Below are 24,211 nucleotides of genomic sequence, written 5' to 3'. Positions count from 1 at the left end.
TTGCCTAGTTAATCATGCATCCAAACAAAAATACTGAATAGCAGTTCGGCTTAGTATAAAATCTGAATATCAATCTATATTTAGGCTAGTTACATTAGCAATAAATAAACGCAATAAACAAATGGCGAATAGAGATCCAAATATCCAAAACATCAGTGAGTTGCAGTGAGATACCTACATCAGTGAGTTGCAGCCATGCACAGTTGCCTTGCCAAACAAATAGGCCTATAAGACCGCTTCAAGCATGGGAAAACCATGCCGCTCATGAGTACAGAAACGGCAGCTTACGTACAGTTCCATTTTACAACCACGAAATAACAATAGGCTACAAAGAAAACCATAATAGAAGGTATCTATTTCTAGGATGAAACATACCGATATGTAGCTAGACCCAGGGGCGTAATTTGGGTTCTCACATTGGAATTATATTGAATTATGCTTATATCATCGATACCACAATAAAACTAAAAGTTCAAATGCCGACACCATTGAGTGCTTTTGAAAAGGAAGTGACTGGTTGCGGCGAAATCTCCACTGCGCTCTATCAGCACCATGGACAGCGCCCTACACACTAAAGCAAGGCTGTTGAATAGCTTGCTTGCTATGGAAGCCACTTTGCCATTCCATACTCTCGATTTTCGCTGAAATGACGCCACTGGCTATACCACCAAAAACCAACAAGCTGGATTGTTTTTCTGAGTAATCGATCATTCCATTCTCCTCGAAATATTATTGTAGGATCCCCTTCAAACGCCAGTTGGATTAGTTGAGCTTTCCTCAGGTGTAGCATGTTCCTTCTGTGCTGACTGAACACGTTTGTCAAAGTGGAAAATTAGTTTCCGCATGGAGCTGTGGACTCATGAGCCCTATGATTTAATTTTGAATATCGTGTGGCATAGTGAGGTATGGTGCGGTGCATTGGCAAGTTGATTGTCTTTTCGGAGAATATATTCCATCACAGACAGAAAAGGTATACTGCCCCCCTCCCCTCTTGACTCTATCGCGTCTAATGTCCCCCTCAGTGGCTTTCCACACTGTCCACTGTGCTGACACAGCGCAGCAGAGACACAGATTTTGCGCCAACCCGTCACTCAAAAATGTGAACTTTTTGCTATTTTAATACAGGGACATCAAAGCATAACTGAGGGGGCACAAGTTTGGGGAACAAGTTTCAACTGGGGGGGTCTGCTCATAGAGCTGGTTTATGAACGCTCTTTGAGATAAGTACTGCTCGTATCATCATAGTGCAACAGCTCGAGTTATCTCACCGCAACAGTGTTTTCGGGAAGCCGCGCTTGTGGATTTGACAGCGCAGTTCCACTTCGTCAAAACATCAGCTATGCGGATTTCGGGTAAAGTGGATCTGATTAAATGGGGACCAAGTGATTAAGACTGTTCTCGCTGTCACCTTGTAGATTATGTCTTATTAGCTTGATGGTTGACACACGAAGACACGAGTCAGACTATTGTGAATGAGATTAACAAAAAAAACGTTTTTTTTTTAATGACGCAATTAGTTGATGTTTTTCAGAACTATAAAGAATTCCCTAATAACACCTTGACCAGTATTGTTGGTTTGGATACTAGCCCCACCTGGCCTCATAGATGAGTCGTTACCCACCTTTAAACAAGGTAAAAAAAAGAACAGCAAGTATCTTGGAATGAGATTGAGGCCACTGGACTCACTGGCCGTTGGATTGGAGGGAAATTGGTGGCTGATGCCACCTGTTGGAATTAGAAGCGATTTACGGCAATGACGTCTCAAACATATGAGAGACAACTTGCTAACATGGCCTTCAAAAAGATAAATGATGTGTTTCCATATTATCATCCACTCTTGTTATTTGCAGTCATTTTCATCTGTATATTTTTATTCAGCAATACATTAAATGGGCCAAAATGAAATGGGACAAATAGTTCAGGTTGTATGTCTTGTGTCACGTATGGGTGAAGCCAGGGAATATGGTGGGTCAAGTAATACAATGTCCATATGTTTCACACAAAATGTCTTTATGGAAGTTTAAAGAAAACACAGGGCAAAGTGGAGTTTGGATCTGATGTTGTTGTTGTTGTTGTTTTACATTTTTTTTAAAAGCTCAATGAATCTACACATCTATCCCCGTACAAGCTCTGGTAATACTGTAGGTCTCGTCAAACACATTGAGTAATAGACATTGAAAACATGTTTATAACAATCAGAGGTCAAAAGCAAGAGCTGCAAGAGACCTTCAGTCTCTCTCTTCAGTCCCACCCTGAGTTTCAATAAGGCACGGATCAGACATACCGAGAGCTTGGGACTTTAAATCGGCAAAAAAAAATATGATTCTGAGATAATTGTCTTTAAAGTTCTGAACCCTCATTGGTTTGAATGGTGTCAGTAATTTTGATTGTGTACTGTTTTTAACTTAACAACATTAATTGGGGCATTTAGAGTACTATATAGAACACTGAGTAAAACAAGAATGTCCATAACTCCATTTTGACAAATATTCAGATAGAACCTTATAATCCCAATTACACACAATATTCCTATCACCCACTATGCAGATAATCAAAATGAATATGTTGTGTATTCAATTTCGTATTCTGTGGACATCTAGTGGACACTGTGTGAAATCCTGAATGAGAACCTACGTGCCCAAATACGCCCTAATGCGTAATGATCGATAATCACAAGTGGATGGTCCTACATTAAGATGTTAGTGACTTCAAATTGTCATTAAATGCTTAATTACTCTAAATTACTCTGTTCTACTCTTGTAATTACATACAGTATGTCCGATGTCGTTTTCTTTAAATATACGTTTTCTAATGGCTTTTCTTATGCAAAATGGGTTTTAATTGTGCGATGTCATGTGACGTGAAAGGTGGTGCCGTTCCCGGAAGAACTCGTGGCAGATAGGGCAGGTAAGTTTCTCCTCTCGCCTCCTCCTCACCTGGGACTCCGCCGCGAACTCCTTCTTGTGGTGCGAGCGCATGTGTAACACTAGGTCAGACGTCATGCGGAAGGAGAGGTTACACTTGGCGCACCAGTTTTGCACTGACACCCCAATGGAGGTAAACGTTGGTGGAAGAATTGTTAAAGACGGCGTGGTTTGTAGTTGGTCTCCAATGCTCCTGGACCAGTGCTCTGGCGCGTACGGGAAAGCGTTTCCATTAACCTGTGTAGGTAGTGTCTGTGCGCGAGGTAAATCACCATTCAACATATTAGTAGCCAATAGATTGTTGTATCTCAGAACCGTCTTTGAGGTAAAAACGTCTCTCACATCCTCTAGGCGGTTCAATTGAGCAGGTAATGTGTTGGATGGGTGCGCTGTAGAGCCGTTAGAAGTCCTTTTATAGGGTTTACAGAAAGCGCTTTTCTGCTCCTCCGCTCCACTGCGCAGAACGAATGAAAAGGCACTGCTGTTGCTGTTTGAGTTTAAATCAGCGCTCATCTCCCGCACTGTCTCAGAATCAGCCTCCGTTGGCTTTTCTTTCTCATGCGTAAAACAAATTTTCGCTGCTCCAACCTCTGTAAACGCACTATTTTTACATTCCACGTGGTCCTTTTTGAGCTGGTACTTCTCCGCCTTCAGTTTCAATGCAGAGCCAGTTGACTCTGGCGCAGTGGGGTGGTAGTCTCTGGTTATCTGTGTGATGTTGTTGTTGTTCGATATGTTGGTTTTCTCAAGTAGCACAGGTTTCCTCCATCGGGGATAACCCGTCTCCTCGTGTTTCCATTTCCGCGGGGAAATCTCTGCGTCTTCACTGGCGCCGTATCTTTTATGTTCCAGATCCCTAGCGATGTTGTGGAAGTCTGTGACGCGTCGTTGCCGCTTGATCTCCATGTGTTTGTGTTCGTAGGCCTCTCTGCTCAGCGCGTCATACTTCACCTGCGCGCACAGGAAGCGGCAGTGGGCCAAATAGGGATGCTCATTCTTGAACACCTGGTTACATGTTGCGCATTTAAGCTCTGTGAAGAGATATACAATTTGTTCGTTAATATGTACATTAAAAAACACATTAGGGGAAAATTAACTCAGATATAAACTTATCAAATAACAATAGTCCATATATATTATCTGAAGAATTTCAGTCGTTTCCTCTTCCTTCTGTATTTTCCAATAATGCATTACGCATTTACGCAGGCTACAACAAAACTCCTAGCAAAATGCTAAAACAAGCAAACAACATCCGTAACATTAGTAAGCCTATATGTTGAAATGAGGAGGATGATGATTAGGATGGTGACGAAGAGTTGTATTTCTATAGCGCTTTCCCACGTGTCTATTTCTCTCTCACCTTCGTGTTGTCCTCTGGCTGAGATGTCAGTGAAGCCCAGTAGATGTGACAATTCCTGGTCATACCACACCAACAGTTCCTCTTCCTGACGTATGTCCCTGGTGGTCCGGAAATACAGCTGGCCTCCCTTCAGGAACGCTTCGGTGTTCTGTTCCTCCCTGCCACACGCCGCCTGCACCAGTCGCAGCCAGGACAGCACGAGAGCAGAGCTCCGCATAGCCTCCGGGTCCACCTGTTGAGAGAAATCATTGTTAATATTCTTTCATAGAGACAACATTGTCAAAAGTTTCAATGAGGTTCACCTCTCCTCAGTCATAGTGAAAACACTGAATTGATTCGAATTTGTAAAGGTGCAAATGTGACCGAATGGCATGGTCAATCATTTCCCACGGATAGCCTATATGGATGGCAATGAAAATGTATTAGGCTACACCAACACACATATCTCATTGTAGAACATGTCATTTTGTTGTTGATGGCTCTTTTTTATAAGATTTAGATTTAGCCTATGTTTTTATGAAGGTATAATGTGTTCATTGTCTCTGTGGTATCCTAGCTTGCAAGTTAAATTGTGTTATTAATAAATATTCAAAAAAAACGAACTTACTCTGAACACGTATGATTTGCTTCTCTTGTCGCGGGATTTGAGCGCTATGAAGGCGACCGTGTCATAGAAAGTATTCTGAAGGATGCACGGGCCGAACTGTGCCCCAGCTGGGATGTTGCGAGTGACGTGCACGCTGGTATAGAGGTCTGTCGCGTGGTGCTGGAGGAATTTACCCTCACTGGTCCAGAGGGAACGAGATAAAAAACTCTGGTCCATGGTTAGCCTGTAGGAAAAACAAAACGCGTTAATAACTTTCCATTGTTTAAAGAATGAATGTTATTTTATCGCCGTCTGATCCAAAGTGTATGACATTTTAAAGGTGAGGAATGGAGCGTTTGAATGTGATGCTTTTGTTAAATAATTGTAAAAATGTATTGCATTCTTATATTAAAACGTGGGCCTGATCAATTTGGCTTAAACATGCAAAATCCCAAATAAGTAGCCCTATATCACTATAATTTATTCGTTTCGAAAATAGTAGACTAGATCTATGACTAGAGGTTTTGATTCGTTTTCTATTTCTGAATAAATAGGCCTATTCATTTAATCGAAATATTCGTTGTTTTCCATCAGAAATCCATTTTTTAATAGCAAATAGTTCAGACTCCAGATACAATTAGACCTATAGGAAAATATGTTTTTTTGGTTAATCATACTGTATCTTTATTATGCCACAATATGAATCACGTTCAATATTATTACATATACATACTTTTAAATGTTTAAAACCACATATTTGAGAGTTCATAATCCCCGTGGCATCGTTGTCATTTATAAGTTGTTGTTTTTTAAACATGATTTGACTTTTTGTAGTTTATATTTTTCAACCATATTTTTGAGTGGCAAATTCTGATTTATGAAATCATTCAGCTAAATTTTCTCCGACAATGTGTAGCAGGCATGTAAAATGGTTTTGACTTCTAGCGTCCTTTGTCTCAGTTTTTCAGCCGGTTTGTCCAATTGTCTTCCCTTCTGCGCTGCAACTGCCTCGTTGGTCTACATGCGTCTCTGCTTCGAGTCAGTTTGGTCATATTAATATATTCATTATAGCCACACTGAGATTTGTTGTAAACAATGTCCATTCACAGGTTTTTGGTATATTTACTTCAGCTGGACGTTGTGTCTATTTTAGTGTAGGCTATAGGCTTTTGATTAATAAGGAATATTTATTCTGGATATATCAAATACAAATGCATATTAAATAAAACATTTATATAAAGATGTAGGTATTTTTCCAATAAATGTAAAAGCCTAACAATGTCTGATGAGAAGGTTTTCATTCACAAACAAACACCAGTTGTAGCGTAAAGCTTTGCTAGAGATAACAATTTCCCTTTTCCAAAAAAAAAAACTAATCCAAGAGAACCCAAAAGTGTCTGTTGCATGCCCATAGCCCACTCACCGTCTGGTCGTGGAGGTAGCGTGTGGTTCGGTATGTCCGCGAGGAGGCTGGTTATCAGCAGGTACACTGGCCGCTAGAACGATTCTCCTTCCTTCGGTTGCTGTTACGGTCTGAGAACGAGAGTGATCACGACAGTGTCTGCCTCGTTACTGCCTCTCTGCTCCGCTCACACACACACTTAACGACCGTGTTCGAGAGGATCAAAACCGTATTGTATCATGGGTAAATTGTGACTGACTGACTGATCTACAAATATTAATGAGTGGTTATTTATGATGCAAGGTCTTTGTTGATCGGCATTCGCCTGCACTCTCGGCTGCAATGTCGGAACAAGCCCATTATCTCCATCAGTGACAGGAATAGTGAGGCGTTGCTCGCGCGCGCGCACACACACACACACCACACACATACACACGCTCTACCTTACGTCAGTCCCTCCAGGGAAACTCTGATTGGTTCTTTTCTGGTTTACAGTCAGGATAATTAGCATAAGAGGAACTCTGAACTGGTAAAGAGAGAGAGAGATGCCCATTTTTGCTCAAGGTTGCACAATTCATTGTCAGTATTGTTTAGTAGAGTCGAATTGTTAGTTGCAAAGAGATAACGTTATGCTTCATTTTTACCCAAACAAATTGTTATTAAGTTTTGTTATCCATCTTCTCTGGGAAAACCATACAAGTCATGCCTGTGTTGACAAATCGAACATGGATCTATCTAATGTTCTTGGTTAGGAGCATGGAAATGAGAAGGCTACGTAGCTATGTTAACTCAGCATAAATGTAGCCTCCATCGAAATGTATGTTCAATTGCATAAGAATGCTATTCAAATCCATAGAACACAATATTTCGAAGTGGTCCTATTCAAACTTAATTTACACCCAGCTGTATGCAGAAGTATTTCCTATGTGTCAGTGATATTTAGTGACAAAGTATAATCATTTAATTTTCAATCTTCAAATACCAAATACATGTTGACATTATCCCTAAATAGTAGGCCACCAACCGAAGCTGAAACATTTCCAATAGTCCCATGGTAGTTCTAATGCATTTTACACATTTCTCAGCCTGGAAGAGATTATATTTACCCCAACTAAACCCGTGATGCAGAATAATCTACTAAATTCTCATTAGATAATATTTTTTTTAAATCGTTTCCAGTTTAATTTGACGAATAATGCATTTGCCCAGTGGCTCGGCCGTACCCCCTGGATCAGATGGCATTTAGTAAGCTAATGCTCAATTTTACATTTAGCCCCTGAAAATTAACCAGTATCCTATCGTTATTATCACCTCAGCGAGAGGCCAATTTGTCATTCTCTCTTATGCACTGTATGCACAACAGAGCTAATGCATTTCCTGAAACTCAAATACGTTTACTACCAATCACTTTTTAGTAGATGTCATACATTCGTTGAAATATGATGCGTAGGGACATTTATAAATTGTATGAAATATGTGTTTCTTTACTTTTTGCATCCACAGCTCTACAATCCAGTCAATTCAGCATCCTGTTTTATCAGACATTTTGGCTGAATCATATTGAGTAGACTTGTGAAGAACAGCGTTTCACCGGAAAGATGTTCTCTCTGACTAAACAATAAGATGTCAGGACACCTCTCCTCCGATACTCGATTCACCCTTACACTAATTGGTAGTTGGCATAAATTAAATCTGTGCCCGGGGGTGTGTGCGCCTCGCCACCGCCGCTAACTGGTATGCCCTCATCTGATGCGCTCGAAATCCAGACGTGGGGTGGAGAAAGAATTACAAAACATATATTTCTTTTTTTTTACATGTAATTGCATTTTTAAATAACTTTATGTAAATGCCACTTTTAACAAGCATAACAATACATATTTTGCTGTTTCAATCTTAAACAGAATGTTTTGCCATCCATTTCCAATGCGCCATAATCTCAAAGCACAGCCAATACAGCAACTAAAACGTCTGGATCTCAAATTGAACTTTTTATGTATTTTTAAAGTCCACATCTCTCATCATCCGTCATTTTTTTGTAGGGTGGGGAGAAAGAGGCACTTTCTTGTGCATAGTGAAATGTGAGTCGTTTCCTATATCTTTGTTGCCTATTTAACTTCCCAACCTATTATAGGGCTATCGGGATATTCATTATGATGATTTTTTATCCCGGAAATGGGAAGTATTCTGGCTGATCGGTGCCTGTCTAAGAAATATTGAGCTGAGTCCTGTCCTCCACAACACCACCAGGAGCTGCTTGAGGCGAGAAATCCGGAGTGAAGAGGGATTTGGGACTGACGGCTGTTTATCGCATCACCGTGGACAACCGATCTAATGACCACCATATCGAAACTTGCGCACCGTTACATTGTCCTGGAGTGAATCATTATCATCAAGACTATAATGTGAGAGACATTTCGGACTCGGTGATGTTTTGAGGTGTTAGTCTACACAACTGTCCGGGAAAGATGGCGAGAGCTGCCATTAGCGTGTCTATAGCCGTGGTGTTTTTGGGATTAGCGATTTTTACTGTCAAACTTCCCTCCGTAAAAGGAGAGATGAAAGAAGAACAGCAGGAGGAGAGGTCCTGTCAAGGTGCCTTCGATTTATACTTTGTCCTCGACAAGTAAGTGTCCGTTTTCATTTATGACTTGTTACTTCCTCCTCACTGCACATCTACTTGCAACCCGCCCAGTTATCTGTCAAACTGACTGCCGGGAGAAGCAGCGCGCCGGTCTCCCAATTCTTTCTCCCATATTTTCAAAACCGCCCTGACAAGCAAGCTATGCCACCAGTAACTTTTTCCGCTATTATATTTTTACTCAAATTATTTGGATTATTTTGATATTTCCTCCCTCAACAATAAACAAAAAACAGTAGTGCATGCTACATTTTTAGGTCTTTACTTGTGTGTTGTCTCAGATTCATTTGATTGAATAGGAGTGTCTGTCATTAACTTCATGTGGCCATTCGATTGTGTAGCCTGTTTTGATGTAAACACCTCGTTCATTGTGATAAAGGCATAGTCCTCCCCTCCAGCCCACTGAAAGCTTCTGGGGCAAACAGTTGTTCTCCCCCAGGGGATAGGCAGGGCAGGCAGGATGCAGGAATTGAGTTACAGACTGATGACGCCAGTAGACACTGCTGCAGCTGCCAGGCAGACCATAGGAAGCTATCCCTCTAGACACTGATCTGAGGTCAGCGTGGTGCTTTCCCCCAATGGTTAAGGATAGGATATGGGGAGGGCAGAACCTTCTCATAGGCACAGAACAGCAGAGTGAATGGTTCACTGGCAGACAGACAGTGAAAACCTTGAAGAGTAATGGTATTTTTAAAGAATATATCACCCCTGAGGTGTACAGCAGCTGTATTCCCGACTGCACAAAGACCTACTGTTAGAGGCTGTGTTAAAAAGTCTTTGGTACGGTATCCTCTCTCTCATCCTGCTATTGTTTCTTGGCTGCGGTTGGGTTTTTGGATGTTTAACACAGCTTACTGATGTCTAATAAACTAGCAGTAACGGTTGACAAATTGTGTAACATGTCAATAAAACATGCATTTATGAATGATCTATTAATGGCTTAAAAATGATTATGGCGTGTTACAGACTAATGTTATGTCCTGTGACTATAGGGCCCAGAGTTTCTCCCGGCCAGGTCATTTTCAGGAAAACCTCCTGGCCCTACCTACAAAGGCTGCTACTCGTTCAGAATAGGCCAATCCCCGCTACTAGAATGCCATAGACGATAGTCATCATAACAACAGTAGTCTACTCTGTCTATGTGATCGCTCCAGTCCCAGAGCAGAGGCTCGGGCCGTCTAACCTCGCAACATTTCTGGTACATCTGATACAGATCAAAGAGGCGAGGAGAGGTTATTAGAGGAGGACGCAGGCCGGCGTGTCTGAACACGCTGAGAACTCTGACAACAGCAGTCATCATAAGGTGCTAGGCTAAACTGGCAATGTGTTGTACATGAGCAATTTTCTCCCACTGAAACAGAGAGAGGTCTTGTATATAGGTAGTGTATAGACTTCCAGGGAATTTAACAGGTGTACATTTTACATTTACGTCAGACTTACACGATCAACTAAGTTTATGTACCTTGCTCAATGGCACATCGGCAGATTTTTCACCTTTGTCGGCTCGGGGATTCAAACCAGTGACCTTTCGTTTACTGGCCCAACGCTCTCAACTGCTAGGTTACCTACCACCCCACAGGGTGTACAACACTGGTATTCATCACAAAGAATAAGTGTGAGAACAGACATTTGTCTGTGTAAAACTTGTGTTAGCTCCCTGACAGTCTTGTGACATACAATTGACCCAAGTTCAAACCCCAGTTAGTCACGTCCTCAGCATCACATCAGGCGAGCTGCAGTTCCTCACACTGGTTTCAGTGTTGGTCAACATTTTTATATCTTTCTCCTGTTGTGCCTTTTTTTTTTTAACCTTTTCTATTGTTGTGCCACTCCGAACATCTGTTAGTCAGCCTTCACACGTTACCCTTTAATCCTGAAAGTTTAAAACACGCCTGAGGTGGCTGGGCTGCCACGCATGGCCATGCCTCACACACACACACACACACACACACACACACACACACACACACACACACACACACACACACACACACACACACACACACACACACACACACACACACACACACACACACACACACACACACACACACACACACACACACACACACACACACCACCAAGCCTCTGGTACAGTGTCTCCACGTTGTTGTCTGGCTGTCTGGGGTTTTTAAATGCCAAGCAGTGACCTCAGAATAATCCTCAAGTATTAAAGTATTTTAACTGTCTGTGATGTGTAGAAAGGCCTTGATTTGGTCCTGTTTAGGATCCTTTATGTTTCTGGGCCCAGCACCTAAGTATACTGTGATGTGTCTATTACAATGTCACTTTCCAGTTATATACACAGCATAGCAGAGCAACAGACTGAAAAGGAGTCCCAGACAGTCGGCATATTTGAGTTTACACACACACGCACACAACACACACACACGAATCGTTTACATGAAATGACTCCCATCATTGACTGAGATTATATATCTTTATGTAATGTCTGATGTAGACATACTTATGAAAGCGCTTGTACCGCTCTTAGAGGTTATAATTAGTGTGGTTGGTTAAATACATACAGACACACTGAATACAGCTAGAGACATAACGAGATGGACTTTCAACATGAAGTTTATGCCAATATGCCAGGAGGCAGCAATGTGTTAACGCACACGCACACACACACACACACACACACACACACACACACACACACACACACACACACACACACACACACACACGCACACGCACACGCACACACACACAAAGTCTCTCTATTTATAACTTTCCCACCCATTTACCCCCCCCACACACACACACTGCAGAGGTGAGCCCTGTGTCCCTCCGTTGTTCATACAGCAGCCTTTTCATTCCCCGGACCCCCAACCTGTTATTAGGTTTGCCCTGCTCACCAGGACCATCTGTTCCCCCTCATACAGACAGCCATTGTGGGGGAGGAGACGGGGGAGACAGGGGGAGGAGAGAGGGAGAACACCCCACTTTCCCTGCTGGAACATCTAGCCCCCAGCCTCCTGGCATTATTAGCATTTAGCATCAGCATTATTACCAGCAATTAGCCCTCATTAGCATTATTAGCGTTAGCCCCCTGGGAAATGAGCTCATCCAACTGGCTGCTGTTGAATTCTGGTTGTTAGCGCTCTGCAATTCCAAAGTTGTGTAGCTTACGTACGCTACACTTACAAGCAAACTTTCTTTCTTCACTTATACCATAGGCTTTACACACGTACGTGGTGGTGCAGTGGTTTAAGCGTTCACGCACAGAGAAATGTGGCAAATGGACATTGCTGTAGTGTTAGGTTTGTTTTGTTCCTTCAGATCTGGCAGTGTGAAACATCACTGGATAGAGATCTACTCCTTCGTGGAGCAGCTGGCTGAGAAGTTCCTCAGGTAGGATCTTTCACGATCTTTGCCTCTTTAGCTGCGTCTCTGTGGTCTCAAATGGCTCCCTTTCCTTGTCCTCTCCTGCACTTGCGTAAAGAGGCCTCTGACAGGACTGTCTAACCCCGTCTGTCTACAGCCCCATGTTACGGATGTCCTTCATCGTCTTCTCCACTCGAGGAACCACCATCATGAAACTGACAGAGAGCAGGTATTGAGTTACACACCGTCGTACAGTCACAATTTCGCCTTGTCAATACTTTACCTGTCAAATCCCTTCAGGGGGGGGGGGTCTCTCTCTCTCACTGTATCTTACCACTGTGTGTCCCTTGGTGTTCTTAGTCTTCCCCCACTGTATTTGATCAGCTGTCATTCCTCTCCTTCCCTTCACAGGGAGTCCATTAACAGAGGTCTAACCACTCTGAGGAGGGAGGCACCAGGAGGAGACACCTTCATGAACCTTGGCCTGGAGAAGGTAGTACTATCGCCCTTCGATATATCACCTCTCACTCACTAACTCATAGTATCCATACTGTTTTAATGCTTGACATCGATACTCTATCGTTCCATTTTTGCAGGCCAACGAACAGATACACTATGAGAACCATGGTAAGTGTCCGCGTGCTATGCTGAGCACGTGTGTTTTGTATGGGTATGTGTTATACAGATTTCTGCAGACATGGCTCTGTTAGTATGTATTTGTATGCACAGGCTGGTATTGAGGAAATATGATGTTATCTGCTTTTAAAGGGACAGCCAGTGTGATCATTGCACTGACTGATGGAGAACTGAATGAGTGGCAGTTTGCTACTGCACAACGAGAGGTGAGTACACACACCAGAGACAGCACTTGCAATTCAAGTCAAAATTGTATGTTGTTTTTTTTTTGCAGGTACCCAGGATGTCGGGAGAGATCTTAAAAATTGTCCACTAGGAGCAAAAAAAAAATAAAAAATCTAAATAAGTACCCAGAACTGGGTTTGAACACACAGTATATGGAGTGGGGGCTTACTGCTTAGACCACTGCACCATCCATCCACAATGAGTTAGCAAGGCGAGTCTTAGTTAATAGCTCAAATGAACCGTATGGTTGTTCTTCTGTTTTAACCTTATCTCAAACCTTAATCCTTAACCAATCTGAATTGGTGCCTGAAGTTAATTAACCCGATCCCAAACCTTAATCCTTAACCAATCTGAATTGGTGCCTGAAGTTAATTAACCCGATCCCAAACCTTAATCCTTAACCAATCTGAATTGGTGCCTGAAGTTAATTAACCCGATCCCAAACCTTAATCCTTAACCAATCTGAATTGGTGCCTGAAGTTAATTAACCCGATCCCAAACCTTAATCCTTAACCAATCTGAATTGGTGCCTGAAGTTAATTAACCCGATCCCAAACCTTAATCCTTAACCAATCTGAATTGGTGCCTGAAGTTAATTAACCCGATCCCAAACCTTAATCCTTAACCAATCTGAATTGGTGCCTGAAGTTAATTAACCCGATCCCAAACCTTAATCCTTAACCAATCTGAATTGGTGCCTGAAGTTAATTAACCCGATCCCAAACCTTAATCCTTAACCAATCTGAATTGGTGCCTGAAGTTAATTAACCCGATCCCAAACCTTAATCCTTATCCAATCTGAATTAGTGCCTGAAGTTAATTAACCCGATCCCAAACCTTAATCCTTATCCAATCTGAATTAGTGCCTGAAGTTAATTAACCCGATCCCAAACCTTAATCCTTAACCAATCTGAATTAGTGCCTGAAGTTAATTAACCCGATCCCAAACCTTAATCCTTAACCAATCTGAATTAGTGCCTGAAGTTAATTAACCCGATCTCAAACCTTAATCCTTAACCAATCTGAATTAGTGCCTGAAGTTAATTACATTTACATTACATTTACATTTAAGTCATTTAGCAGACGCTCTTATCCAGAGCGACTTACAAATTGGTGCATTCACCTTATGACATCCAGTGGAACAGCCACTTTACAATAGTGCATCTAAATCTTTTAAGGGGGTGAGAAGGATTACTTTATCCTATCCTAGGTATTCCTTAAAGAGGTGGGGTTTCAGGTGTCTCCGGAAGGTGGTGATTGACTCCGCTGTCCTGGCGTCGTGAGGGAGTGTGTTCCACCATTGGGGAGCCAGAGCAGCGAACAGTTTTGACTGGGCTGAGCGGGAACTGTACTTCCTCAGTGGTAGGGAGGCGAGCAGGCCAGAGGTGGATGAACGCAGTGCCATTGTTTGGGTGTAGGGCCTGATCAGAGCCTGGAGGTACTGAGGTGCCGTTCCCCTCACAGCTCCGTAGGCAAGCACCATGGTCTTGTAATGCCCGAAGCCAGTGGAGAGCGGAGGAGCGGGGTGACGTGAAGAACTTGGGAAGGTTGAACACCAGACGGGCTGCGGCGTTCTGGATGAGTTGTAGGGGTTTAATGGCACAGGCAGGAGCCCAGCCAACAGCGAGTTGCAGAGTTGCGGATGTTGTAGAGCATGAACCTACAGGAACGGGCCACCGCCTTGATGTTAGTTGAGAACGACAGGGTGTTGTCCAGGATCACGCCAAGGTTCTTAGCGCTCTGGGAGGAGGACACAATGGAGTTGTCAACCGTGATTAACCCGATCTCAAACCTTAAACCTTAATCCTTAACCAATCTGAATTAATACCTGAAGTTAATTAACCCGATCCCAAACCTTAATCCTTAACTTAATCAATCAGAATGAATGCCGGAATTGTTAACCAATCGAAATGAATGACTGAGGTTAACCTTGGAGTTGTTTCAGTATCCCAAACCGTAACCCCTAACTTAACCTAGTCAGAATTAATGTCTTAACTTGTTTCTTTGTGCCTAATATGCCTAAAACGTCTGGAGCTCATGCAGGACCTATATCCACTAAATACAAGGGAAACGGTAAGTACAATTACCATCAAATAGGCTTGGGTTTTGCTAATGCGTTGTGGACGGGGGTGCTGGCCGTGCATAATCCATGAGCTCCAGCTCTGAGGGTTGTGGGTTTTTTTTTAACTTAAAAATGTGATATTTCATTCCAAACACGTCAAAATATCTTGACGTTTGGAGCAACATGCACACGCAGTTTGACACTTCATTAACGAGAGGTCAGTAGCGTCCTACTATAAAATCAAAGTTGGCGTTAACAGATTGTCAAAACGGTGTGTGTTTTCTCCATGCAGGCGCAGAGGGCACGGTCGCTTGGAGCCATAGTTTACTGTGTGGGAGTCAAAGAGTTTAATGAGACGCAGGTAACTGACACTCATAAATACACACTCAATAGTCCATTCTGTGATCATCTGCAATGCAACAATTTCATCTCCTCTCTGTGTGTGTGTGTGTGTGTGTGTGTGTGTGTGTGTGTGTGTGTGTGTGTGTGTCCTATAGCTGGCTACCATAGCAGACACCCTGGAGCATGTATTCCCTGTCTGGGGGGGTTTCCAAGCCCTCAGGGGCATCATCAATTCGGTACGTATGGTATTTATACCAGAATCAAAGGATAGTTTTTGGTACTTCAAGGAATTCAACACCATATTAATGGTTGAGTGGTCCATAGAAATATGTGTATCTATCAGGTTATAGTTGTCAAATAACTATTTTAGCATGTATTCTCTCAGTAGATAGAGTCCCAAGATATACAGTATGTCTTGCCCACAACGACAAAATGTCTTCTGTGTTTTCATCTCTCAGATCATTAAGAAGTCCTGCATTGAGATTCTAGCTGCTGAACCGTCCAGTGTGTGTGCAGGAGGTAAGAGCTGGTCGTACCAAAGTTGGGTTACACTTCTTATGAATACCCTCTTCATAATGCATTATAGATGCGTTTGAAATGTGCCATGAGCTATGCACAATGGATCTTTTGCTGTCAAACTGGGCTGAAAATATTAGTTCTGCTAACGAGTCTCTTAGGAAAAACTTTAAAGAACCAGATTAAGCCAACTTGTGGATTCAAATAAATACTGTGACTTCAGAAAGTATTCATACCCCTTGACTTATTCCACATTTTGTCGTGTTGCAGCCTTAATTCAGAATTGATTCAATTTATCATTAACAACAATTATTCAGAAATATCTCATTTAGATTTCACACCTGTGAGTCAATAGATGTTAGAATCATCTTTGGCAGCGATTACAGCTGTGAGTCTTTGTGGGTAAGTTTCTAAGAGTTTTTCATAACCACATAGTACAATATTTGCACATTATTCTTTTTAAAATTCTTCAAGCTCTGTCAGGTTGGTTGTTGATCATCGCTAGACAGCCATTTTCAAGTCTTGCCATTGATTTGCAAGCCAATTTAATTCAAAACTAGGCCACTAAGGAACATTCACTGTCAGCTTGGTAAGGAACTCCAGGATATATTTGGCATTGTGTTTTAAGTTATTGTCCTGCTGAAAGGTGAATTTGTCTCCCAGTGTCTGTTGTAAAGCAGACTGAACCAGGTTTTCCTCTGGGATTTTGCCTGTGCTGAGCTCTATTATGTTTCTTTTTATCCTAAAAAAAACTCCCAGTTCTTGCCGATGACAAGCATACCCATAACATGATGCAGCCACCACCATGCTTGAAAATATGAAGAGTGGTACACAGTGATGTGTTGTGTTGGATTTGCCCCAAACATAACGCTTTGTATTCAGGACATAAAGTTCATGTCTTTGGCACATTTTTTGCAGTTTTAATTGAGTGCCTTATTGCAAACAAGATTCTGTACAGGCTACCTCCATTTCACTCTGTCATTTGGGGAGATTAGTATGGTGGAGTAACTACAATGTTGTTGATCCATCCTCAGTTTACTCCTATAACAGCCATTCAACTCTGTAACTGTTTTAAAGTCACCATTGGCCTCGTGGTGAGATCCCTGAGCGGTTAACTTCCTCTCCGGGAACTGAGTTAGGAAGGACGCCTGTATTTTTGTAGTGACCGGGTGACACACCACCCAAAGTGTAATGAATAACTTCACCATGCTCAAAGGGATATTCATTGTCTTCTTTTTTGAAACCCATCTACCAATAGGTGGCCTTCTTTCCGAAGCTTTGGAAAACCTACCTTTTGTGGTTGAATCTGTGTTTTTAAATTCACTGCTCAACTGAGGGACCTTGCAGATAATTGTATGTGTCGGGGTACAGAGATGAGGTAGTCATTCAAAAATCAGGTTAAACACTATTATTGCACACAGGGTGAGTCCATGCAACTTATTATGTGGCTTGATAAGCACATTTTTAGTCGCACCATAAAAAAGGGGTTGAATACTTTTTGACACAAGACATTTCAGCTTTTAATTTCCTATTCATTTGTACAAAGTTCTAAAAAATCATGATTCCACCCTGACTGCATGGGGTATTGTGACACAAAATCTCAATTGAATCCATTTGAAATTCAAGCTGTAACACAACAACATGTGGAAAAAGTCAAGAGGTGGGAATACTCTCTGATGGAGCTGTAGTTATTTGGATCAAACATGGAATTTCGCCATTTCCGATGATGGTATTTGTCAAAGACAGACACCTGACAGTGAATGTGTTCTGGCCCACTGGTCCAGCTGAGTGGTGGTCATCAGAATACATTATCATAATGCGGTGTGTGAGGTGAGCGCATGGCCGACCAACCATGATGACCAAGGAAGTGACAGAGAGCGTATTGTCCTGAGAAATTAGCATGTGTGTGTGTGTGTGTGTGTGCGTCAGGAAATTAGCTATGCTTCTTTAAGCCTGGCTGCCTCTTTGGCCTAGTTTTCCACGTCTGATACCTTAAGTAGCCACTCTGAAAGAAAATGTGCGTGTGTGCGTGTGTGCGCGTGCGTGTGTGTGTGTGTGTGTGTGTGTGTGTGTGTGTGTGTGTGTGTGTGTGTGTGTGAGTGAGTGAGAGAGTGGTCTGGTGTGTGTAGCCAGCAGGATGGATGAGGGCTGACATGACCTTATTAGGACTCACTTACCAGAGTGCTCCTACTGTTCTGTCTCTACAGCAACCAGCGGAAGGGATTAGTGTTCACCAGACATGATCAATGTTCATTATGGAATATGAGAGAATGGGGGCGGGGGGGGGTGGGGGTAGAGATACAAAAAGAGAAGACAGAGACGGCCAAGTGCAAGAGGAAAAGAGGAAAAGAGGGAAGAGCGAGGCAGGGAGGGAGAGAGGGGGAGGAAGATAGAGATGGGAGTGGGAGAGAGTGAGAGAAAGAGACAGACCCTTCATAAAGACTTGTCTGTATAATAATATGCTAATCAGGATCAGGAACAGCACGTCCTTGCCTGGTCAGCCTGTCCCCAAATGTCCCAAACAGGCTAATTTACTATTTGAATAATGAGAACAGTAATGGTCAGTGAACTAAGAGACAGAATAAGTAGATTTAGAGGTTAAGTTGTCAATCAAGAGCAGCAAATGTAAATGTGATGTCTTTAATACACAGATGACGTTAGATGAAACTCTGGACTAAATCTTTTTTAAAGTTTGCAATAATCCAAGCACCGTCCATTAATCTGAGATGACACAGCTGTCTAAGGCACTGCTAATCAATGATAGAGGCTTCACTGCAGACCCTGGTTCGATTCCAGGCTGTATCGGCCGTGATTGGGAGTCCCATAGGGCGGCACACAATTGGCCCAGCGTCGTCCAGGTTAGGGTTTGGCCAGGGTAAGCCGTCATTGTAAATAAGAATTTGTTCTTAACTGACTTGCCTAGTTAAATAAAGGTTAAATAAATAAAACATTTATTTAAAAAAATACAATATAAATGTGTAAAAGTTTTAATGCATTTTCAATTAAGATATACTCTGGTATTAATTGAAAATACGTTTTCATATTACGGTGTGACAGAGTCATTCTTAACGAGGGTGGTGATAAACATGGGAACATACTGAGGCAATATGAAAGTATTTTTCCAGGACAGAAAATGCCCTAGTCCGGATGCTGTTATGAATGATAAGATGAGGGTAGAGAAGGACTGGGGCAGTTTTTCACCATGAAGCCTAACCAAAAAAGGTTATGAGATGAGATAACAAAATTGCACAGGAAACGTAAGTTAGTGCTACAGTCGCTTCATGATTTAGATAAGGTTTAACTGTCTATATGGATCTCTCCTCCTGCCATGATCCCAGCGCACAATGATGGCAGCAAACACACATACATACTAACACACAAACACACATAGACGTTCTTCCAGTCCACACACAAGCACAACCAGACGCTCTTTTAACCAGCATACACACACACGTCCCTCACACTGATATAAAGTGACCAGACCGCACTGCCTGCAAACAGGCCATCAGATTGGACAGTGAACGCCAGCCACGCTATCTAACCTGACAGCACTGAGCACACACACACACACACACACACACACACACACACACACACACACACACACACACAGGCCAGTGAGAGGTGGTCCTGCTATCTAACCTGACAGCAGAGATTGCTGCTTTCATTAACATCTGACCTCTCACCCCGCCTCCCCCTCCCCCTTCCCTCCCCCTTCTGTCCGCATTTCCCTGTACCCCCAACCCCTCGTCCCCATTACTGTCCCGTCGCACTAACGTGATTGAAGTGGCCACAATCGGACATGCCAAATCCCCCTACAAACACAGACACGCACATGCAAACACACACACACAGCCCTGGCCTATCAACACACACAGTTTTGGCCACGCAAGGCGACAAGAGCACTAGTGACAAGTCGCAAAGCCCCTGACGCTCTTATAAGATGGCGTCATACTGACTGGCCACCGTTTTTCGAACTCTGACCCAACTTTGCTATTTTGTGATTCTTTTGGCGTTTATTGTTACATTATTTTCACGAAATGTATCCTCTATCGTTTCTTATAACTGACAAGAACTTTTGAACATCAGATCGGCAGTTATTTACCTAAATTCCGGCTTCGACTCATCTGTACTGGGCTTTTTTTGTAATTCCGACCCAATTCTTGGGTTATCCAAGAGGAAACGCCGGCGTTATAGAGGCAAGAGAGGGGGAGTACTTGCTAGATGTAGACGAAGGGAAAACTAGCCTCTGCTTCCCTCCATTCTATTGGCCAATATACAGTCACCTGATAATAACATGGATGACCTCCGATCGCCGATTTGCTACCGATTTTGTAACTGCAATAGTCTCTGCTTTTCTTTTCTGCTTTTCTGAAACATGGCTTTCGGACAAGATACCTGATTGTCAAGTGTCTTTTCAGCTGTTACTGCGACATTCTACCTCAGGAAAAGAAAAATAACAAGATAGCACTTAACAAACTAAGATGCTATAAACAATCAGGAAAACTTGCACCCGGAGGCTGCTTTCCTTGTTGCTGGCTATTTTAATTCCGCATCATTAAGCCACGTCATGTACCAACTTCCATCAATACGTCTCCTTTGCCACTCTACCCACAAGCAAGAATACAAGGCTCTCCCTCGTCCCCCAGTCAGCAAATCAGATCATGACTCCGTACTCCTGCTTCCTGTTTACTCGCAGAATGTCAAACGGGAAATACATGTGACTCGCTCCGTTGAGAATCAGAGATTATGCTGCTGGACTGCTTTGCTAGCGCTGATTGGAACAAGTTCAGAGACTCCACCGATAACATCGACGAGCTAGCCACCTCTGCCACCGGCGTCATTAGAAATGACGCCGGAGACGTTGTCCCCACAGCTGCTTCACCAATCAAAAGCCATGGTTAACAGAGGTTGGCGCTAAACCAAAGGACAGGGCTACCGCACACAGGGCTGTCACAGACAACCCTAAGGCTACAGCTGAGGACAACAAGTACAAGAAGTCCCGCTATGACCTCCACAGAGTCATAATATATATATTTTTTCAAAGCTAACAGGCATATTCACAGTCATTTTCAACCTCTTTGAAAAGCTGGTTATGGCACACATCAACTCCATCATCCCAGACCCCCTAGTCCCATTAAAGTTTTCATGCCGCCCGAACAGATCCACAGACGACGCCATCTCAATTGCACTCCACACTGCCCTCACCCACCTAGATGAGAGGAACACCTACAGTTGAAGTCGGAAGTTGACATACACCTTAGCCAAATACATTTTAACTCAGTTTTTCACAATGCCTGACATTTAATCCTAGTAAAAGTTAGGATCACCACTTTATTTTAAGAATGTGAAATGTCAGAATAATAGTATTTATTTCAGCTTATGTTTCTTTCATCACATTCCCAGTGGGTCAGAAGTTTACATACACTCAATTAGTAGTTGGTAGCATTGCCTTTAAATTGTTTAACTTGGGTCAAATGTTTTGGGTAGACTTCCACAAGCTTCCAACAATAAGTTGGGTGAATTTTGGCCCATTCCTCCTGACAGAGCTGGTGTAACTGAGACAGGTTTGTAGGCCTCCTTGCTCGCACACACTTTTTCAGTTCTGCCCACACATTTTCTATAGGATTGAGGTCAGGACTTTGTGATGGCCACTCCAATACCTTGACTTTGTTGTCCTTAAGCCATTTTGCCACAACTTTGGAAGTATGCTTGTGGTCATTGTCCATTTGGAAGACCCATTTACGACCAAGCTTTAACTTCCTGACTGATGTCTTGAGATGTTGCTTCAATATATCCATATAATTTTCCTAATTTGCCTATTTCATCATCTATTTTGTGAAGTGCACCAGTCCCTCCTGCAGCAAAGCACCCCCACAACATGATGCTGCCATCCCTGTGCCTCATGGTTGGGATGGTGTTTTTCGGCTTGCAAGCCTCCCCCTTTTTCCGCCAAACATAACGATGGTCATTATGGCCAAACAGTTATATTTCTATTTAATCAGACCAGAGGACATTTCTCCAAAAAGTGTAATCTTTGTCCCCATGTGCAGTTGCAAACCGTAGTCTGGCTTTTTTGTTGCGGTTTTGGTGCAGTGGCTTCTTCCTTGCTGAGCGGCCTTTCAGGTTATGTCGATATAGGACTCGTTTTACTGTGGATATAGATACTTTTTTACCTGTTTCCTCCAGCATCTTCACAAGGTCCTTTGCTGTTGTTCTGGGATTGTTTTGCACTTTTCGCCCAAAAGTACGTTCATCTCTCGGAGACAGAACGCTTCTCCTTCCTGAGCGGTATGATGGCTGCGTGGTGCAATGGTGTTTATACTTGCGTACTATTGTTTGTACAGATGAATGTGGTACCTTCAGGCGTTTGGAAATTGCTCCCAAGGATGAACCAGATTTGTGGTCTACCATTTTTTTATGAGGTCTTGGCTGATTTCTTTCGAATTTCCAATGATGTCAAGCAAAGAGGCACTGAGTGTGAATGTAGGCCTTGAAATACATGCACGGGTACACCTCCAATTGACTCAAATTATGTCAATTAGCCTATCAGAAGCTTCTAAGGCCATGACATAATTTTCCTGAATGTTCCAAGCTTTTAAAGGCACAGTAAACTTAGTGTACGTAAACTTCTGACCCACTGAAATTGTGATACAGTGAATTATAAGTGAAATAATCTGTCTGTCAACTATTGTTGTAAAAATGACTTGCGTCATGCACAAAGTAGATGTCCTAAACGACTTGCCAAAACTATAGTTTGTTAACAAGAAATTTGCGGAGTGGTTGAAAAACAAGTTTTAATGACTCCAACCGAACTGTGTGTAAACTTCTGACTTCAACTGTACGTGAGAATGCTGTTCATTGACGACAGCTCAATGAAAAACAATCCAAGGAATATTCCATAGTGTTGTGTTTCTAGGAAGTTTCATTGGTTCTCGTAGAATACTTTACAATTTCTTCCTTTCTTGTTCATATTCTTAGGTTTATCCTCCAAAAATAGACACACAAAGATTCTGGGGATGAGCAGGCGAATCTTCAATATTTACCCATTGTTCCTCTTTAAAGCATTTAATATATCGCAAGTAAATCGCCCTGGGAGGCGAAATTGATACAATCCAAGTCTGGATGGTTAAAACCACCATAAGACTTAAGAAGATGTAAATCTTTCCTTTTTATTCTGAGTTTGAATTGCCTATATAATGTCTGTTATGAGCGAGTATAGATTTTAAAGAGTGTCTTCGTTGGGGTAGGTGGTATTACCGACAATAAGTATAAAACATTTGGGAACTATGTCCTTCTGTAGAAGTGTATTCTATCTGTTAAATTTATGGGACGATTGATCCATTTAATTAGATCTGCTTTCATATGAATAATGGGGATAAGTTATCTTTACATATATGTTGTTTGTTGTCACTCATTAAGCATCCTAAATTTTTGATATTTTTTGTGGTCCATTTAAAGGATTGCTGTAAATCATCTTTTTCCTATTGCCATTATTCTGTTTCTTTTCTGCATACATTTTATATCTTGAAATGTTGAAGTATTCTGAAAATACTTTTTTAGCAAGGAGGGCATTGCGTTTTCAATATTGGTCAGGTATATCAGGAGATCATCTGCAAATAAGTTTAGTTTATATTCATGTTTATTAATCCTGATACCTGTTACGTTTGGGTCATGTCTAATTATTTCTGCAAACAGTTCAATTGCTAGTGTAGGCAGAAGGGGGAGAGAAAACATTCATCTCTTGTGCCCTTTTCTAAGCAATTTGATCAGATAATGTATTATTTGTGCAAATATTTCTTTGCTTTAGGACATTTACAGTGGATAACGACAAAGCAAAAACAGGTGTTTCATTTTTTTTGCAAATGTATTAAAATAAAATATAAAATTACTTTATTTGCATAAGTATTCAGTCCCTTTGCTATGAGACTCGAAATTGAGCTCAGGTGCATCCTGTTTCCATTGATCATCCTTGAGATGTTTCTACAACTTGATTGGAGGCCACCTGTGGTAAATTCAATTGATTGGATATGATTTGGAAGGGCACACAACTGTCTATGTAAGGTCACACAGTTGACAGTGCATATCTGAGAAAAAACACAGCCATGAGGTCGAAGGAATTGTTCGTAGAGCTCCGAGACAATATTGTGTCGAGGCACAGATCTGGGGAAGGGTACCAGAACATTT

The 24,211-nt window shown here is 42.1% G+C and overlaps 2 protein-coding genes across 3 annotated transcripts in view; one reads left to right on the top strand and one right to left on the bottom strand.

Moving 5' to 3' along the window:
- Positions 1 to 1,798: 1,798 nt before the first annotated feature.
- On the bottom strand, positions 1,799 to 6,634 carry prdm8 (PR domain containing 8). Its single transcript, XM_035754663.2, has 4 exons — positions 6,294 to 6,634; positions 4,892 to 5,114; positions 4,285 to 4,516; positions 1,799 to 3,955 (listed from the first exon to the last, which is right to left on the bottom strand). The coding sequence occupies exons 2-4, from the start codon at positions 5,105 to 5,107 to the stop codon at positions 2,838 to 2,840; spliced, it is 1,566 nt and encodes a 521-aa protein (XP_035610556.1). The 5' UTR covers positions 5,108 to 5,114; positions 6,294 to 6,634; the 3' UTR covers positions 1,799 to 2,837.
- Positions 6,635 to 8,474: 1,840 nt separating this feature from the next.
- LOC118369478 (anthrax toxin receptor 1-like) overlaps positions 8,475 to 24,211 on the top strand; it is a 53,737-nt gene continuing 38,000 nt past the window's right edge. Inside the window, exons 1-9 of one of the 2 annotated variants that reach the window (XM_052498321.1) lie at positions 8,475 to 8,895; positions 12,199 to 12,270; positions 12,401 to 12,472; positions 12,655 to 12,736; positions 12,840 to 12,870; positions 13,012 to 13,085; positions 15,459 to 15,527; positions 15,664 to 15,744; positions 15,967 to 16,027. In XM_052498321.1, the coding sequence (XP_052354281.1) occupies positions 8,738 to 8,895; positions 12,199 to 12,270; positions 12,401 to 12,472; positions 12,655 to 12,736; positions 12,840 to 12,870; positions 13,012 to 13,085; positions 15,459 to 15,527; positions 15,664 to 15,744; positions 15,967 to 16,027 (700 nt within the window). In that variant the 5' untranslated portion in view covers positions 8,475 to 8,737. The remainder of the gene's footprint in view (positions 8,896 to 12,198; positions 12,271 to 12,400; positions 12,473 to 12,654; positions 12,737 to 12,839; positions 12,871 to 13,011; positions 13,086 to 15,458; positions 15,528 to 15,663; positions 15,745 to 15,966; positions 16,028 to 24,211) is intronic. The other variant, XM_052498320.1, reaches the window with a different exon arrangement.

The sequence above is a fragment of the Oncorhynchus keta genome, chromosome 36, assembly GCF_023373465.1.
Source record: "Oncorhynchus keta strain PuntledgeMale-10-30-2019 chromosome 36, Oket_V2, whole genome shotgun sequence".
Taxonomy (NCBI): domain Eukaryota; kingdom Metazoa; phylum Chordata; class Actinopteri; order Salmoniformes; family Salmonidae; genus Oncorhynchus; species Oncorhynchus keta.
The sequence above is the reverse complement of the archived record's forward strand: the minus strand, read 5'-3'. Positions and strand labels throughout refer to the sequence as shown.

Coding starts and splice junctions, on each gene's coding strand:
- prdm8 (XM_035754663.2), bottom strand. CDS start 5,107: ATGGACCAGAGTTTTTTATCTCGTTCCCTCTGGACCAGTGAGGGTAAA. Junction 4,517..4,891: donor GCAAATCATACGTGTTCAGA/GTAAGTTCGTTT, acceptor TTCTCTCAACAG/GTGGACCCGGAGGCTATGCG. Junction 3,956..4,284: donor AGCCAGAGGACAACACGAAG/GTGAGAGAGAAA, acceptor ATCTCTTCACAG/AGCTTAAATGCGCAACATGT.